The 19,909-nt window shown below is 37.3% G+C and overlaps 2 protein-coding genes across 4 annotated transcripts in view; both read right to left on the bottom strand.

Annotated features, from left to right (window-relative positions):
* The window catches only part of svild (supervillin d), a 76,387-nt gene extending 72,964 nt beyond the window's left edge, over positions 1 to 3,423 (bottom strand). For all 3 annotated transcript variants that reach the window (XM_078788837.1, XM_058061513.2, XM_058061514.2), the window contains exon 1: positions 3,111 to 3,423. The gene's annotated coding sequence lies outside the window, so the exon portion shown is untranslated. The remainder of the gene's footprint in view (positions 1 to 3,110) is intronic.
* A 4,513-nt stretch (positions 3,424 to 7,936) lies between these two features.
* LOC131109686 (glycylpeptide N-tetradecanoyltransferase 2-like) lies at positions 7,937 to 19,113 on the bottom strand. The gene is made up of 12 exons (XM_058061934.2): positions 19,046 to 19,113; positions 18,891 to 18,981; positions 18,671 to 18,815; positions 15,975 to 16,093; positions 15,747 to 15,838; positions 13,836 to 13,952; positions 12,140 to 12,310; positions 10,208 to 10,316; positions 9,950 to 10,120; positions 9,703 to 9,873; positions 8,205 to 8,342; positions 7,937 to 8,056 (listed from the first exon to the last, which is right to left on the bottom strand). The coding sequence occupies exons 1-12, from the start codon at positions 19,111 to 19,113 to the stop codon at positions 8,033 to 8,035; spliced, it is 1,416 nt and encodes a 471-aa protein (XP_057917917.2). The 3' UTR covers positions 7,937 to 8,032.
* Between the last annotated feature and the right edge of the window lie 796 nt (positions 19,114 to 19,909).

The raw sequence follows: 19,909 nt of genomic DNA, 5'->3' as shown, positions 1-19,909 counted from the left end.
GTTGCGGTATGGCAGATGTTATGACCACAACACCCATACAATTGACGTTAAATGTTATATTCTAAGAACCCTGGGTGGGGTGGGGGTCGAGGGGGGGCATTACTTTTCAGACATACAGTGAAGAAAATAAGTATTTGAACACCCTGCTATTTTGCTATTTCTCCCACTTAGAAATCATGGAGGGGTCTGAAATTTTCATCGTAGGTGCATGTCCACTGTGAGAGAGATAAACTAAAAAGAAAAATCCAGAAATCACAATGCATGATTTTTTAACAATTTATTTGTGTGATACAGCTGCTAATAAGTATTTGAACACCTGAGAAAATGAATGTTAATATTTGGTACAGTAGCCTTTGTTTGCTATTACAGAGGTCAAACGTTTCCTGTAGTTTTTCACCAGGTTTGCACACACTGCAGGAGGGATCTTGGCCCACTCCTCCACACAGATCTTCTCTAGATCAGTCAGGTTTCTGGGCTGTCGCTGAGAAACACGGAGTTTGAGCTCCCTCCAAAGATTTTCGATTGGGTTCAGGTCTGGAGACTGGCTGGGCCATGCTAGAACCTTGATATGCTTCTTACGGAGCCACTCCTTGGTTTTCCTGGCTGTGTGCTTCGGGTCGTTGTCGTGTTGGAAGACCCAGCCACGACCCATCTTCAATGCTCTGACAGAGGGAAGGAGGTTGTTCCCCAAAATCTCACAATACACGGCCCCAGTCATCCTCTCTTTAATGCAGTGCACTCGTCCTGTCCCATGTGCAGAAAAACACCCCCAAAGCATGATGCTACCACCCCCATGCTTCACAGTAGGGATGGTGTTCTTCGGATTGTACTCTTCATTCTTCTTCCTCCAAACACGCTTATTGGAATTATGACCAAAAAGTTCTATTTTGGTCTCATCTGACCATAAAACTTTCTCCCATGACTCCTCTGTATCATCCAAATGGTCATATGCAAACTTAAGACGGGCCTTGACATGTGCTGGTTTAAGCAGGGGAACCTTTCGTGCCATGCATGATTTCACATCATGACGTCTTAGTGTATTACCTACAGTAACCTTGGAAACGGTGGTCCCAGCTCTTTTCAGGTCATTGACCAAGTCCTGTCGTGTAGTTCTGGGCTGATTCCTCACCTTTCTTAGAATCATTGAGACCCCACGAGGTGATATCTTGCATGGGGCTCCACTCCGATTGAGATTGACCGTCATGTTTAGCTTCTTCCATTTTCTAATGATAGCTCCAACAGTGGACCTTTTTTCACCAAGCTGCTTGGTAATTGCTCCGTAGCCCTTTCCAGCCTTGTGGAGGTGTACAATTTTGTCTCTGGTGTCTTTGGACAGCTCTTTGGTCTTCGCCATGTTACAAGTTAAAGTCTTACTGATTGTATGGGGTGGACAGGTGTCTTTATGCAGCTAACAACCTCAAACAGGTGCATCTGATTCAGGATGATACATGGAGTGCAGGTGGACTTCTAATGGGCAGACTAACAGGTCTTTCAGGGTCAGAATTCTAGATGATACACAGGTGTTCAAATACTTATTTGCAGCTGTATCACACAAATAAATTGTTAAAAAATCATGCATTGTGATTTCTGGATTTTTCTTTTTAGTTTATCTCTCTCACAGTGGACATGCACCTACGATGAAAATTTCAGACCCCTCCATGATTTCTAAGTGGGAGAAATAGCAAAATAGCAGGGTGTTCAAATACTTATTTTCTTCACTGTACTTGTATACTGTCAGTAGAAATCTGACCAGGACAACTAATCCCACAACTATGCAAGTAAACAAACAGGTAACATGATTACTTTAGGACACCATAGGACACCATAAGCCCCCCTCAAAAAAACATAGCTTCAGTTTTACTGTATAACAGGGGTCTCAAACATGCGACCCGCGGGCCAAATGTGGCCTTGATATGAAAGCTTAATGTTAGTGCGGCCCGCGCAAGTTTGATATGGATGCTGTATGGTATCATGTACCCAGAAAATATTATTACGTTTGATTAATGTTCATGTTAAAGGTTAAATAACTGTTAATAGTTATCCTCCCTATCCGTGTGGAAGTGGTAAGTTTTTGGCTATTTAAGTTTAAAGGAAATAACTTGAAGGCTACCGTTTAGGTCGCTAGCGCTCTAGTTTGCGAGTTAGCATGTGTCTCAAGACCCTGCAGTTGCGCAATATGTTGTAAATAAAAAGAGTATAAATGTGACTATAGTCGTGTTTTGTCATGTCTACTGGGTTCTAATAATCTTTGTTAATTTTAATCTGAAAAAAATATTTGTCTATCCACAAACTATATGTTGTTTCTTAAGTTTTTATTATTATTATTATTATTATTATTATTATATTTATTCTTGATTTGTTTATTTATTTTTCATGTTATTTTGTGTAGAAAAATAAAAATTAAGATATTTGAGAACAGTGGAAAGTTTTATCAGAGCTTTTTTTTGTAGAAAATCAGAACCAAAGCAAAGTTTATTAATTTTTCTGTTTTTAATAAATGCATTTTTTGTTATTTTTTTGTGGAAAACCTGATGCGGCCCAGTCTCACCCAGACCCTAGCTCCAGTGGCCCCCCAAGTAAATTGAGTTTGAGACCCCTTGCTGTATAATTATCCAAAAACCAAACAAGTATCCCGAGTCCATGGTGTTCAAGTGTTGACATATTACTTTTGCAATCAGATTCAATAATAAAAAACAGGACACAACGCAATTGGCATCTACTTTCCCAATGAACCGCTCTTGCAAAAGATACAGTAAAAATATCTAAAATGACATAAAAAGTGAATAACCACTCAGTAATTGCAGTGATTATAATAGGCTCGGCTTCTATCTACTCCTTTTGAATTGAATATAATTATAATCATGTGATTATCATGTGAAACTAAAAAATATATGCCCAATGCAATGCACATAAATATATATTTAGTGTATTTATGGTGCTATCTCCGTAAAGAATACCGATTAAGGAAGGAAACTAATGCAATGAAGTAGTGTATAAACAGCGTTTCGACACAAATGTATCACCACATCCTGATTAAAAAAAAAGTATAAAACCAAACAGCGTGATAGCGTAAACAACAAAATGTAACAAAAATAACAAAAGTAACGTACCTGTAGTGAAGTTCGATGCGTGTGTCAAACATCTGCAGGAAAAAAGCATTAAGTGATCCAACTAAGCGAAATAAAGTAACTATTAATAGCAAAACAATTAGCCGCAATGCTAACCGGAGCTGGGGGGGGGTTCTGTTTGCTAGTAGAGTCACGCCAACTGAGAGACATGAAACTAAAGTTTAAAACAAAATAAAGTGCCTTTGCCTTCTTGTGGATCTTCTAAAGATGTGTCAACCCACCGAAGGGAGGGTGCGACCGGTGACGTAAAAGACAACATAGACGACCTACGGTGGACTGTTGGAAGTCATGTGTAACTTAAATCGTCTTCTCGCTTCTGATTGGCTGAGGCGGACTGTGGGGGGGGGTCTGTGTTGCATTTAGGTACATCTCGGAACTCTACAAACGCTGTAATCTAATATTGCAAATGTACCTTTCAACATTAACATTATTTTTTTTAATACTTTATTATAATTCCTCAAATAATAATAATAAATGAACAACAAATGCCTTTGACAGTTTCAACCAACAACAACAAGTTTTGTGTTACCATTGTTTTTTTCGAATCGTAAAATGAGAACGTAAAGTATGCTTGTGTTTGCTAACAGCACAGTACATAACACTAGTCTATCATTGAGATATCGTAGTCTTTCTGTTAGTAATTTTTTTTAATTGTTTTTGGAACACAAACTTACAAAAGTACAATAGAATTAATATTATAATAATTATTATATAATTTTATATATTTATATACACTACCGTTCAAAAGTTTGGGGTCACCCAGACAATTTTGTGTTTTCCATGAAAAGTCACACTTTTATTTACCACATGAGTTTTAAAATGAATAGAAAATATAGTCAAGACATTGATAAGGTTAGAAATAATGATTTGTATTTGAAATAATAATTTTTTCCTTCAAACTTTGCTTTCGTCAAAGAATCCTCCATTTGCAGCAATGACAGCATTGCAGACCTTTGGCATTCTAGCTGTTAATTTGTTGAGGTAATCTGGAGAAATTTCACCCCACACTTCTAGAAGCACCTCCCACAAGTTGGATTGGCTGGATGGGCACTTCTTGCGTACCATACGGTCAAGCTGCTCCCACAACAGCTCAATGGGGTTTAGATCTGGTGACTGCGCTGGCCACTCCATTACAGATAGAATACCAGCTGCCTGCTTCTTCTCTAAATAGTTCTTGCACAATTTGGAGGTGTGCTTTGGGTCATTGTCCTGTTGTAGGATGAAATTGGCTCCAATCAAGCGCTGTCCACAGGGTATGGCATGGCGTTGCAAAATGGAGTGATAGCCTTCCTTATTCAAAATCCCTTTTACCTTGAACAAATCTCCCACCTTACCAGCACCAAAGCAACCCCAGACCATCACGTTACCCCCACCTTGCTTGACAGATGGTGTCAGGCACTCTTCCAGCATCTTTTCAGTTGTTCTGCGTCTCACAAATGTTCTTCTGTGTGATCCAAACACCTCAAACTTTGATTCGTCCGTCCATAACACTTTTTTCCAATCTTCCTCTGTCCAATGTCTGTGTTCTTTTGCCCATATTAATCTTTTTCTTTTATTGGCCAGTCTCAGATATGGTTTTTTCTTTGCCACTCTGCCCTGAAGGCCAGCATCCCGGAGTCGCCTCTTCACTGTAGATGTTGACACTGGCGTTTTGCGGGTACTATTTAATGAAGCTGCCAGTTGAGGACCTGTGAGGCGTCTATTTCTCAAACTAGAGACTCTAATGTACTTATCTTCTTGCTTAGATGTGCAGCGGGGCCTCCCACTTCTCTTTCTACTCTGGTTAGAGCCTGTTTGTGCTGTTCTCTGAAGGGAGTAGTACACACCGTTGTAGGAAATCTTCAGTTTCTTGGCAATTTCTTGCATGGAATAGCCTTCATTTCTAAGAACAAGAATAGACTGTCGAGTTTCACATGAAAGTTCTCTTTTTCTGGTCATTTTGAGCGTTTAATCGACCCCACAAACGTGATGCTCCAGATACTCAACCTGCTCAAAGGAAGGTCAGTTTCATAGAGTCTCTAACCAGCTAAACTGTTTTCAGCAGTGCCAACATGATTGCACAAGGGTTTTCTAATCATCCATTAGCCTTTTGACGCAATGAGCAAACACATTGTACCATTAGAACACTGGAGTGATAGTTGCTGGAAATAGGCCTCTATACACCTATGTAGATATTACACTAAAAACCAGACATTTGCAGCTAGAATAGTCATTTACCACATTAACAATGTATAGAGTGTATTTCTGATTAGTTTAAAGTTATCTTCGTTGAAAAAAAACAGTGCTTTTCTTAAAAAAATAAGGAAATTTCTAAGTGACCCCAAACTTTTGAACGGTAGTGTATATATATTACTTAATGAATAATTATATATATTTAAAATATTAGTATTTTTTATAATTATTATATAATATATTATGTTATTAAATTATTATTATTTTAATAATTACAATTCATACATTATACTTGTTTATAAGTGTTTTTTCTATATTATACTTTATATTATACTTTATCAAGTACACTAACATAACCCAAAATACACATGTGATTTGTCTTTGGTCTTCAGCTCAAGCTGACTGTCGGGGGGATCCGTGTTGCGTTTAGGTACATCTAGGAACTCTGCAAACGCTGTAAACCAATATTGCAAGTGTACCTTTCAATATTAACATTATTTTTTTAATAGTTTATTATAATTCCTGAAATAATAATAATAAATGAACAACAAATGCCTTTGACAGTTTCAACCAACAACAACAAGTTTTGTGTTACCATTGTGTTTTTCGAATCGTAAAATGAGAACGTAAAGTATCTTGTGTTTGCTAACAGCACAGTACATAACACTAGTGTATCATTGATATTTTTAAACTTCAATGTACTGTATTAGTTTGCGGCATATACAGAGCAATATAATAAATATGAAATAAAAAAAAACATGCCTGACATGTGCCTATAGTGTAAACAAACAATAATATTCAAAACAAGTATCGTAGATTGTATACTCACTACACGTAAGGTCGTACCTTGAAATCTGAGGCCACAGCACCCCCTGCTGTTTATTATGTGGCGTTACAGTACATGCATAATGCATTGTGTAGATCAGTGGTACTCAAACGAGCATTAATTATATATTATAATTATTTTACCTGTACACAGACCTATTCCGAATTAAGATAATTATTTCTTTTGTGAAGTAATTTTATATTTATTTTTATTTCCAAATTTCACTGAGAAATACATTATTCAACATATTCAATGAATATTCAATGAATTCAGGGATAATATTACACACTGTGGGGTCTCAAACACGCGGCCCGCAGGACACTAGTTTGAGGCCCCTGCCTTGATATGAAAGTTTAATGTTAGTGCGGCCCCGCGCCAAATTTGATATGGATGCTGTATGGTATCATGTACCCAGAAAAAATTATTACATTTGATTAATGTTCATGTTAACGGTTAAATAACTGTTAATAGTTATCCTCCCTATCCGTGTGGAAGTGGTAAGTTTTTGGCTATTTAAGTTGAAAGGAAATAACTTGAAGGCTACCGTTTAGGTCGCTAGCTCTCTAGTTTGCGAGTTAGCATGTGTCTCAAGACCCTGCAGTTGCGCAATATGTTGTAAATAAAAAGAGTATAAATGTGACTATAGTCGTGTTTTGTCATGTCTACAGGGCTCTAATAATGCTTTGTTCATTTTAATCTGAAAAAAATAATTTGTCTACCCACCAACTATATGTGGTTTCTTAAGTTTTTATTATTTGCCGTTTTACTATTATTATGATTATTATTATGATTATTATTATGATTATGATTATGATTATGATTATTATTATTATTATTATTATTATTATTATTATTATTATTATTATTTATTTTATTTATTTATTCCTAATTTAATTATTTTCTTCATTCTTGATTTGTTTATTTATTTTTCATCTTATTTTGTGTAGAAAAATAAAAATTAAGATATTTGATTTTTTATTTTTTATTTGAGTTTTTTATTATTATTATTATTATTATTATTATTATTATTATTATTATTATTATTATTATTATTATTATTATTATTATTTATTTTATTTATTTATTCCTAATTGAATTATTTTCTTCATTCTTGATTTGTTTATTTATTTTTCATCTTATTTTGTGTAGAAAAATAAAAATTAAGATATTTGATTTTTTATTTTTTATTTGAGTTTTTTTATTATTATTATTACTATTATTATTATTATTATTATTATTATTATTATTATTATTATTATTATTATTATTATTTTTATTATTATTATTATTATTATTATTATTATTATTATTATTATTATTATTATTATTATTATTATTATTATTATTATTATTATTATTATTGTTATTATTATTATTATTATTATTATTATTATTATACTATTATTATTATTATTATATTATTATATTATTATTATTATTATTATTATTATTATTATTATTATACTATTATTATTATTATTATTATATTATTATTATATTATTATTATTATTATTATTATTATTATTATTATTATTATTATTATTATTATTATTATTATCATTATTTGAAATGACATTTATTTTGCACTGCATCCCATAAAAGCGCATAATTAATGTCCTTCTTATCAAATGGTGTGCACTGTAATATGAAGAGATTGTAAACATAGACAATACACACACACTGTTACAGAATTAGAGTGCATTATCTGAACCGCTGGTGTGTTTACACAATTTTCTGCCCTGCCACTCGTAATCTCTTTCAGTCACACAACTGCTGAAGCCAACAAATAAATGACTATTACGTAACAAATGTGTTCACTTCGCTTTATTTGTTTTATTGATTCGGAGTGTTTTGCAGATGGCCATTTTACGCTAGAAATTCTTGCTGCTCCGCCATCATCTCCTGTTAGTTTGGTAACACCATGCCCACCTGCGGAACAACGCAGCATCAGTTTAGCATTGCAAGGTTAATGTTCTTCTGCTTATGAGACACAACTCTTTCATCTTACTTTGGTACATAGTTTCTATGCAAGAAACAATAAATAATAATAATGAGGTATTATTCCAGAATACCGTACCTTGTCTGGACTCATTCTCGGACACATCCAATTGTACAAGTAGTAATGTAGGTTCTTGCCACTGATGTTGAATTTGAGCTTTTCCAGGTAAGTCTTGTTATCCATCACATCGAGAACATTGAAGATATCGTAGTCTTTCTGTTAGTAAAAAAAAAAAAAAAAAAAAAGGGGAAAGAAACAGTTTGTCTGGATTTTTTAATGTGTTTTTTCTATATTATACTTATGAGATACTTTATCAAGTACACCAACATAACCCAAAATACAAATTTGGTTTGTCTTTGGAACTCAAACTTACCAAAGTACAATAGAATGAATATTATAATTATTATTATTATATTATATTATATATATATATATTTATATATTATTTAATACATTAAAATATTAATAATTTTAATAATTATTATATAATATATTATAATTATGATATTATTACTATTTAAAAAAATATACAATTGTAATATTTATAATGTAATATATTATAATTATTAAAAACATTAATATTTTTTATTAATTACATTAATTAAAGATACAAAATATATACAAATACATAATACAAATACATAGAGAACAACAAAGATATCGTAGTCTTTCTGTTAGTAAAAAAAGAATAAAGGAAAGAAATAGTTTGTCTGGATTTTTTAAAGTGTTTTTTCTATATTATACTTATGAGATACTTTATCAAGTACACCAACATAACCCAAAATACACATGTGGTTTGTCTTTGGAAACTCAAACTTACAAAAGTACAATATAATTAATATTATAATTATTATATTATATTATTTATATATTTACATATATTATTTAATTAATTAAAATATTAATAATTCTAATATTTATTATATAATATATTATAATTATGACCCCAAAATGATCAAATTATGAATATTTTAATTATAATTAAATTTAAAATTTAATTATAAAATGTTAATAATTATAATATAATTTATTATAATTATTATTTTTAAAATTAGTTTAATTAATTATTTTTTAATATCTACAAATACTTAATACAAATACAAATATATTGAGAACAACGAAGACATCATCGTCTTTCTGTTAGTAAATAAAAAAAATTAAAAAGAAAATAAATAGTTTGTTTGGATTTTTTAAAGTGTTTTTTTTCTATATTATACTTATGAGATACTTCAAGTACAAGTATCAAGTACACCAACATAACCCAAAATACACATGTGGTTTGTCTTTGGAACACAAACTTGCAAAAGTACAAAAATAGAAATAATATTATAATAATTATTATATTATATTATTATATATTATATTATAATTATTAAAATAATTAATCATTTTTTAAAATTAATTAAATTAATTAAATATTTAGAATATTAAAAATCCATCCATACAAGGCAGGCTGGAGCCTATCCCAGCTGGTATATTATCACTTATTATTGCATCTTACTGACAGGATATCATATTAGAATTTTTGATTTCATTTTTGTTCTGCAGGTTTATTGTTTGAGTATTTAGTACTCACAGACTTCGCCAGGACCAGCGTGTCCTCCATGAGCTCAGCAAGGTCTGCACCGCCATTTGATGCAACATAGAAGAGCTGAGCCACCTTCAAGTCCTTGTGAACCGCGTGGTTTAATACCTTGGAGGAGGTTCCGTAGAAGCTCACCATATCCGTGAGTGCACCATCATCATCCTATATAAGGAAGTATATAAGTATATATGAGTAGTGGAATATATGTTGTTAGGATATATATCAAATATAGTCTGACCTCCACCACGTAGGTGTCAATCACACCCCCCCTTGGCAAGAACCAGTGCTCCACTTCCTGCAGAGACCAACTGTGCTTGAGGTGAAACTTGCTGAGGTTTGCTTGCAGAAGAGCGTGCGTCCTCACAACATCGTTTTTGACCATCGCTCGCAAACCTGGTGTCTTTGTCACCTGGAATATTAATTATTGTAAAATGGCGACGGTATAGTGAAGAAAAGAAAAAAGGGTTTTTGCCTCTAGGTGGCAGCATACACAAACCTCAGGGAGGCGGTTGACTTTGAGGGCTCTCTGCAGAGGCATGTCCCCTCGTACGCCTGGGTACTCCATCTCCACCAGCTTACGGAGGTTCAGGGGTCGATGCCATAAACTGAAATATGAATTTGTAGACAGTTCCTAAGACAAGACATATAATACAATGCTCTATTTTTTTTAATTAGATTCTTATTTGTAAATATTTATTCATTCATTCATTCATTTTCTACTGCTTATTCTCAAGAGGGGGTGCTGGAGCCTATCCCAGCTGTCTTGGGGCAAGAGGCGAGGTGCAATCACAGGGCACATATAGACAAACAACCATTCACACTCACTGAAATTATCATTTGCCTAAAATATTTAATTACAAAGTAATCACATTTTGTACATAGTTAACTCATAATTAATCACAGGTAGAAATACTTTTTTTCTCCAATCAGTAAGGATGTATGAATGTGAGTGTGAATGGTTGTTTGTCTATATGTGCCCTGTGATTGGCTGGCTGGTGACCAGTCCAGGGTGTACCCTGCCTCTCGTCTTCGGTACACCCTGGACTGGTGGCCAGCCAGCCAATCACAGGGCACATATAGACAAACAACCATTCACACTCACATTCATACCTATGGACAATTTGGAGTCGCTAATTAACCTAGCATGTTTTTGGAATGTGGGAGGAAACCGGAGTATCCGCAAAAATCCCGCGCATACACGGGAAGAACATGCAAACTCCACACAGAGATGGCCGAGGGTGGAATTGAACACGCGTCTCCTCGCTGTGAAGTCTGCGTGCTAACCACTCAACCACCGTGCAGCCCCCATTTGTAAATATATTCATTTTCTACCGCTTATCCTCACAAAGGTCGCAGGGATGCTGGAGCCTATCCCAGCTGTCTTTGGGTGAGAGGCGGGGTACACCCTGGACTGGTGGCCAGCCAATCACAGGGCACATATAGACAAACAACCATTCACACTCACATTCATACATCCTTACTGATTGTAGAAAAAAAAGTTTTTCTATCTGTGATTAATTATGAGTTCACTATGCACAAAATGTGATTAATTTGTGATTAAATATAAACGAATGATAATTTCAGTGAGTGTGAATGGTTGTTTGTCTATATGTGCCCTGTGATTGGCTGGCCACCAGTCCAGGGTGTACCCCGCCTCTTGCCCAAGACAGCTGGGATAGGCTCCAGCACCCCTGCCACCCTGAATGAATTAATGAATAACATGAACAAGAATAATACAAGAAATGCTGGAGCCTATCCCAGCTGTCTTCAGGCGAGAGGCGGGGTACACCCTGGACTGGTGGCCAGCCAATCACAGGGCACATATAGACAAACAACCATTCACACTCACATTCATACATCCTTACTGATTGTAGAAAAAAAAATTAATCTGTGATTAATTATGAGTTAACTATGTACAAAATGTGATCAATTTGTGATTAAATATTTTCGGCGAATGATAATTTCAGTGAGTGTGAATGGTTGTTTGTCTATATGTGCCCTGTGATTGCACCCCGCCTCTCGCCCCAAGACAGCTGGGATAGGCTCCAGCACCCCCAAGACCCTTGTGAGGATAAGCAGTAGAAAATGAATGAATTAATGAATAACATGAATAAGAATAATACAAGAAATGCTGGAGCCTATCCCAGCTGACTTTGGGGTGAGAGGCGGGGTACACCCTGGACTGGTGGCCAGCCAATCACAGGGCGCATATAGACAAACAACCATTCACACTCACATTCATACCTATGGACAATTTGGAGTCGCTAATTAACCTAGCATGTTTTTGGAATGTGGGAGGAAACCGGAGTCCCGGCAAAAAACCCACGCATGCACGGGGAGAACATGCAAACTCCACACAAAGATGGCCAAAGGTGGAATTGAACTCGGGTCTTTTATAAATATAAATGATTGTATTAATTTTTCATACCTGCAGGAGCTGATGGGTGTAGGCAGCACTATAGCAGCCGTGTACACCGCCTGGCCCACACCCTGCTGTTGAACACGTCTAGTAAGCTCCCGAATCAAAACCGGGGTCATTCGCTTGAGGCGTAGCTTCTTATGAACACACAGAAATTTGATCTGCGCCGTTCGCTTCTCCCTGCAGAACAACAAAAGGTTCCACTTTAACAGGCGCGCTCTGACAAATTGCTCTTCCAGCTTGTATGTTTAATAACGCTTGGCATTTATTTGCTGTTGAGTCGTTCGATTGGTGTTGAGTCGTTCGATTGGACGCTAATTGAGGTATGGCGTCTAGAGAGGAGGACACTTTTTAAGGACACGTGACAGAGCTTGAGGGGCAATTGTCTACTATTTCAAGGGGAACTGCATGTTTGTTGGAATTTTGCTCATCATTCAGAAGAAGACATTTTTTTCTATTTTTCTGTGCATTCTAGCATGAAAAAATTAGTCAATATAAGCTAGCTAACAACAAACGTCATGGGAAATATTTTGACGCTAAAGCCCTCACAAAAAAAAAAAATTCCATTTACATACCTGACTTGTATATTAACCAAGCTACAGCAATGTTGTTATTGTAGCAGCTAGCATGAAAAGCTATTTTTAACTGACGCAGTTTCTAACATACTGCGTTTTCTAACATAACGCATCGTAGCGTCATCCATAGACACAACTCATTTTTGCTACAAATACTCAACAAGATGCTCGTCAGCATTTTGTTGTCGTGTGCTGGAAGACACAGCCATCCCAAGGAAAGCGGACATTTTGTGGCTAACTGTTGTTATTGAAGGAACTAGCATAAATATGTTTCGGTTGTGTTTTAAGTCATCAAAATACGGCAAGTATATTTTGTATATTCATAGTATTCATAGTGTATCGCAATGATGTGCATTGTTAGCTAGCTCATATTAACTAATTTTTTCATAAATTTTGCAACATTCCAAAAATGTTCAGTTCCCATGTTAATGCATGATTATAGCATGTAATCAAACCATTTAATGTTGTTAGAGGTTTTTTTTTAGATGGCTTCATAGTGTATCCCAATGATGTGCATTGTTAGCTAGCTTATATTAACTAATTTTCTCATGTTATAATGCACAGAAAGGGAACTATAAAGAAATTTTGCAACATTCCAAAAATGTTCAGTTCCCATGTTAATGCATGATTATAGCATGTAATCAAACCATGTAATGTTGTTTGAGGTTGTTTTTAGATGGCTTCATAGTGTATCCCAATGATGTGCATTGTTAGCTAGCTCATATTAACAATTTTTCTCATGTTATAATGCACAGAAAAGGGACTATAAAGAAATTTTGCAACATTCCAAAAAAGTGCAGTTCATGTTAATGCATGATTATAGCATGTAATCAAACCATGTAATGTTGTTAGAGGTTGTTTTTAGACTGCTTTATAGTGTATCCCAATGATGTGCATTGTTAGCTAGCTCATATTAACTACCTTTCTCATGTTACAATGCACAAAAAGGGGACTGTAAAGAAATATTGCAACCTTCCAAAAAAGTGCAGTTCCCTTTTAAGGATACTTGGTAAGGTGTTTGTGTAATAATTGTTAAAAAAAAAAAAAACTAAAAGCAACAAATGAGACTGCGGAACTAAATAATGAGACAAGGAAAAAATACAATACAGTAATAACAATGAGCTACTCACATGTCGTATATATGCACATCTGCAGGGACCGCTCCGATGAAGCCCACTAGCTTCTTATTAGAATCCACCCTGATGCCGCAGTGCCACTGGGCCAGCCAATTTGGAGGTTGCAAGGCCCTTAAGAGGGAAGGAAAACACAGAACATGGTGTGCAATATGAATGAACGTTAAGGGCAGTTTAACGGCTTCAAGCGTTTGGATGTGGAATGAATTCAGCTTCTATGCCTCTTTACCTCAGGGCCGAGGAATGCTGGAGCTCTAGGAATGTTAATTATTCATTTCAAAGTAAATTATGTTATGTTTGCATGTAAGTGCTCCCTGAAGGTAGAGATAGCGTTTATGGAGATTATAGAAAGGCAGCGAAGAGATGAGAGCGGCAGGCTTGTTACTGATACAAGGGTTGAGTGGAGACCACATTTACAGGAGACAGCTGCTAAATGTGAGACAATGGAACTTTTTGTATAACACAGAATAGCATAGTACAGCATAGCACAGTATAGCATAGCATAGCATAGCATAGCATAGCATAGCATAGCATAGCATAGCATAGCATAGCATAGCATAGCATAGCATAGCATAGCATATCTTAACAGGATGATGTAATCTTGCAAAATTCATAGCATAGCATAGCATAGCATAGCATAGCATAGCATAGCATAGCATAGCATAGCATAGCATAGCATAGCATAGCATAGCATAGCATAGCATACTAGCATAGCACAACATCGCATAGCATAGCATAGCATGGCATAGCATAGCATAGCATAGCATAGCATAGCATAGCATAGCATAGCATAGCATAGCACAGCATAGCATAGCATAGCATAGCATAGCATAGCATAGCATAGCATAGCATAGCATACTAGCATAGCATAGCATAGCATAGCATAGCATAGCATAGCATAGCATAGCATAGCATAGCATAGCATAGCATAGCATACTATTACATAGCACAGCATTGCAGAGCATAGCATAACATAACATATCTTAACAGGATAACGTAATCTTGCAAAATGCATAGCATAGCATAGCATAGCACAGCATAGCATATTAGCATAGCATAGCATTGCACAGCACAGCACAGCACAGCACAGCACAGCACAGCACAGCACAGCACAGCACAGCACAGCACAGCATAGCATAATATAGCATAGCACAGCACAGTATAGCCTAGCATAGCATAGCATAGCATAGCATAGCATAGCATAGCATAGCATAGCATAGCATAGCATATCTTAACAGGATAACGTAATCTTGCAAAATGCATAGCATAGCATAGCACAGCATACTAACATAGCATAGCATAGCACAGCATAGCACAGCATATCATAGTATAGTATAGCATAGTATAGCATAGCACAGCACAGCACAGCACAGCACAGCACAGCACAGCACAGCATAGCATATCTTAACAGGATAACATAATCTTGCAAAATGTATAGCATAGCATAGCATAGCATAGCATAGCATAGCATAGCATAGCATAGCATAGCATAGCATAGCATAGCATAGCATAGCATAGCATATCTTAACAGGATAACGTAATCTTGCAAAATTCATAGCATAGCATAGCATAGCATAGCATAGCATAGCATAGCATAGCATAGCATAGCATAGCATAGCATAGCATAGCATAGCATAGCATAGCATAACAGCATAGCATATCTTAACAGGATAACAAACATTAACAAAACATAGCACAGCATAGTGTAGAATAGTATGACAGTGCATAACATAACCTTACTCTAGCATAACATAGCCTTGCATCACATCATATTTAACTTCCCATAACTTTGTAATGAATGAAAGTATGCAGCAATATAGTAAGGCGACTCCTGGCTGAATACAAAACCCGATGGACATTATAAATGATACCATTTGAACAGAAAGGTAATGATTAAAAATGACCTACCATCGCAGATACTCCATAGAAAAGTCATATCTGATGGTGTTGTCATCATCCTCAGTGTAGTTCTCATTGAGCAGCGTACAAAGCTCTTGCAGCTGAAAAGATCCAGAAGCAATTTTCCTCAACCTTGCAGTAAGCTTCACCGGAACCAATATCTACTTCTTCCAGGAACTTCTAACATAAAATGCAAAGTTACTTTGAATAGGCCATCTTTAACAGCATGCAGCATACCTCCGTGGGGTTGCTCAGGTCCACGGTGTCCCAGGAGAAACCCTGAGGCAGAGAGTAAGGCGCCTCTCGAACGCTGGCTTCACCTTCTGTTATTTGGCCCTGGCTTGTCATGGCTTCACCTGGTTTCATGGTATCACACGGAGGATTTTTAACATGAAGGATAACACCATCTCATGACAACCAAGTCAATATTTGTATGCCAATGTTGTAGTTTGCCGTGATGCATCATACTGAGGGGTATATTTTGAGATACACCAAAATATTTCATATACTGTATGCCTCAGCAACCATGATGATAATACAAACATAATGGGCAAAACTACTTACACTATTTACTATAAGGCAGTAGAACCCTGGGATTGCTGTTTGTTGATCAGCAAAAAATAAATAACCCCCCCCAAAATATACTATAATATAACTTCATAATAATAAAGTGAACTTAAACCCCCAATGTAACGTAATGTGATGTAACATAACGTGACGTGACATAATGTGACGTAACATAACGTGACGTAACGTAACGTGATGCAGCGCGAGGCAACGCGACACGACGCAACGCGACACAATGTAGCGTAACGCAGCGCAGCGCCACGCAACCCAACCCGGCGCAACACAACTCAGCGCAACGCTGCGTAACACATCATATCGTGACGTATCGTAACGTAACATAGCGTAATGAAACATAATATGTGTGATGCAGCGCGCAACGCGATGCAATGCGGCACGACGCAATGCGGCACGACGCAATACGGCACGACGCAATGCGGCACGACGCAATGCGGCACGACGCAATGCGGCACGACGCAATGTGGCACGACGCAATGCGGCACGACGCAATGCGGCATGATGCAATGCAACGCAGCACAGCGCAACGCAGCACAGCGCAACACAACGCAGCGCAACGCAGTGCAACGTAACGCAGTGTAACGCAACACAACGCAAGGCAACGCAAGGCAACGGAACGCAGCGCAACGCAGCATAACACATCGAATCGTGACGTATCGTTACGTTACGTAACGTAACATAACGTAACGTAACGTAACGTAACGTAACGTAACGTAACGTAACGTAACGTAACGTAACGTAACGTAACGTAACGTAACGTAACGTAACGTAACGTAACGTAACATAACATAACGTAACGTAACGTAACGTAACGTAACGTAGCGTAACGTAGCGTAACGTAGCGTAATGAAATATAATATAGCCTAGTGTGATGCAGCATGCAACGCGATGCAACACGACACGATGCAATGCAGCACAATGCAACACAGCGCAACATATCGTATCGTGACTTATCATATCATAACGTAGCGTATCATAACGTAACGTATCATAACGTAACGTATCATAACGTAATGTATCATAACGTAACATATCATAACGTAACGTAACGTAGCATAACGTAATGAAACATAACGTAATGAAACATAATATAGCCTAGCGTGAGGCAGCGCAATGCAGCACAACGCAGCACTGGACGCAATAATTAGCTGTCATTAAAATTTCAATTTGAATTTCCAAGTCCTTTTCAATAAGTCCCTTGCAAAAAAAACACAAAAAATCCCGTGTGAATGACTTTGCCTAAAGACAGATTGTCAGTTCATTCTGACGCCTCCATCCTCTAGAGCGATGACGGGTGACCGGGGCCTCAGCCCCACATACAGACCCATATACAGCCCCACATACAGACCCATATACAGACCCATATACAGACCCATATACAGACCCATATACAGACCCATATACAGACCCATATACAGACCCATATACAGCCCCACGTACAGACCCATATACAGCCCCACGTACAGACCCATATACAGCCCCACATACAGACCCATATACAGCCCCACATACAGACCCATATACAGACCCACATACAGACCCATATACAGCCCCACATACAGACCCATATACAGCCCCACATACAGACCCATATACAGCCCCACATACAGACCCATATACAGCCCCACATACAGACCCATATACAGACCCATATACAGACCCATATACAGACCCATATACAGACCCATATACAGCCCCACATACAGACCCATATACAGACCCATATACAGCCCCACATACAGCCCCATATACAGCCCCACATACAGACCCATATACAGACCCATATACAGACCCATATACAGACCCATATACAGACCCATATACAGACCCATATACAGACCCATATACAGCCCCACATACAGCCCCATATACAGCCCCACATACAGACCCATATACAGACCCACATACAGACCCATATACAGACCCATATACAGCCCCACATACAGACCCATATACAGACCCATATACAGACCCATATACAGACCCATATACAGACCCATATACAGCCCCACATACAGACCCATATACAGACCCATATACAGCCCCATATACAGACCCACATACAGACCCATATACAGCCCCACATACAGACCCATATACAGACCCATATACAGCCCCACATACAGACCCATATACAGACCCATATACAGACCCATATACAGACCCACATACAGACCCATATACAGCCCCACATACAGACCCATATACAGACCCATATACAGCCTCACATACAGACCCATATACAGACCCATATACAGCCCCACATACAGACCCAGGTACATCCTGCGTTACAGCATTTCATTTTTACCTGCCTAGCAAATAAAAAAATGTGTTAAAAACATTTCATTTACCAAATTTGGGGACCGGCTGTGTGTCCCAGAACTTGTAAGTGCGTCTCTTGGCCTGCTTCAGCGTCCTGGGCAGAGTTTGTCCCAAGGAGAAAAGGTGTAGTGCCCTTTGGATCTCCTGCTGCTTTTTTTCCGGCAGGGTGTCCAACTTCAATAAAAATTGTCTGCAGTGTTAAATTCCTTAGGACACAAAAAAAAAAAAAATTTGACAACTCATACAGACCATTTCAAATGGATCCCTGGGTCCCTTTTGTCTCCATTTATCTGGCTTCTTTTTGCTTTTCCTCGCAGCGTCATCTGCCGGCTTCTTATCGCTGGAAAATAAATGACGTCTTCATTCATTTTTCACTTAAAAAATAAAACTACAAGAATACTCACGCTGACTTGGAATCAGTCATTTTGACAGCTCCTCCAAGTTGAGAGCGAGGGTGCTTTTTCTGACACATCTGGGGGGGGGGGCTCAGTTTTTTGGCTCTTATCTCCGCCGGCATGCGAGGGGAGGAGTATAACCGCTTAAGTCACCCATCCCAAGTCGGACAGATAAGCGAAGACGAACCACTCACCTTCTCACGGTCTTCATGTGTCTGCTGCAGATTAAAGCGGCCTGATTCCAACCTCCGCCTTAATTGCCGTCTAATTGCACAATACGATATCTGCTGCTCCGCACTCACTCCTTTTTTTTTTTTTTTTTTTCTTTTCCCGGCAAATCCTCTTTTTCTTCTTTGCAACAACCCCAAGGGAGATCTACGAACCGTCCCCATGGAGTCTGCTGCACCCTTCTGGTACCCGTTTGGGGAGGATGCTCCAGAGTCCAGCTTTTTTGGATCCTCTGGTGTTACAGTGCCTTTGGTGCTTGTGTTTCTAATTGAAATGTACAGTAGATAAAAAGATACACAGCTTTAGAATGCATCATTCTGCAGTTATTTCTGTCTATACATCTGTCATGTGATGCGTATTGTACATCTAGCAAATCTAAATCTAGCATTAGCATGTGTCATACATGCTGAAGGGTATATTTTGATACACCAAAATATTTCATATACTGTATGCCTGAGCAACCATGATGATAATACAAACATAATGGGCAAAACTACTTACACTATTTACTATAAGGCAGTAGAACCCTGGGATTGCTGTTTGTTGATCAGCAAAAAATAAATAACCCCCCCCAAAATATACTATAATATAACTTCATAATAATAAAGTGAACTTAAACCCCCAATGTAACGTAATGTGACGTAA

This window comes from Doryrhamphus excisus, unplaced genomic scaffold, assembly GCF_037039965.1.
Source record: "Doryrhamphus excisus strain RoL-2023G ecotype Guam unplaced genomic scaffold, RoL_Dexc_Guam_v1.1 HiC_scaffold_24, whole genome shotgun sequence".
NCBI lineage: Eukaryota > Metazoa > Chordata > Actinopteri > Syngnathiformes > Syngnathidae > Doryrhamphus > Doryrhamphus excisus.
The sequence above is the reverse complement of the archived record's forward strand: the minus strand, read 5'-3'. Positions and strand labels throughout refer to the sequence as shown.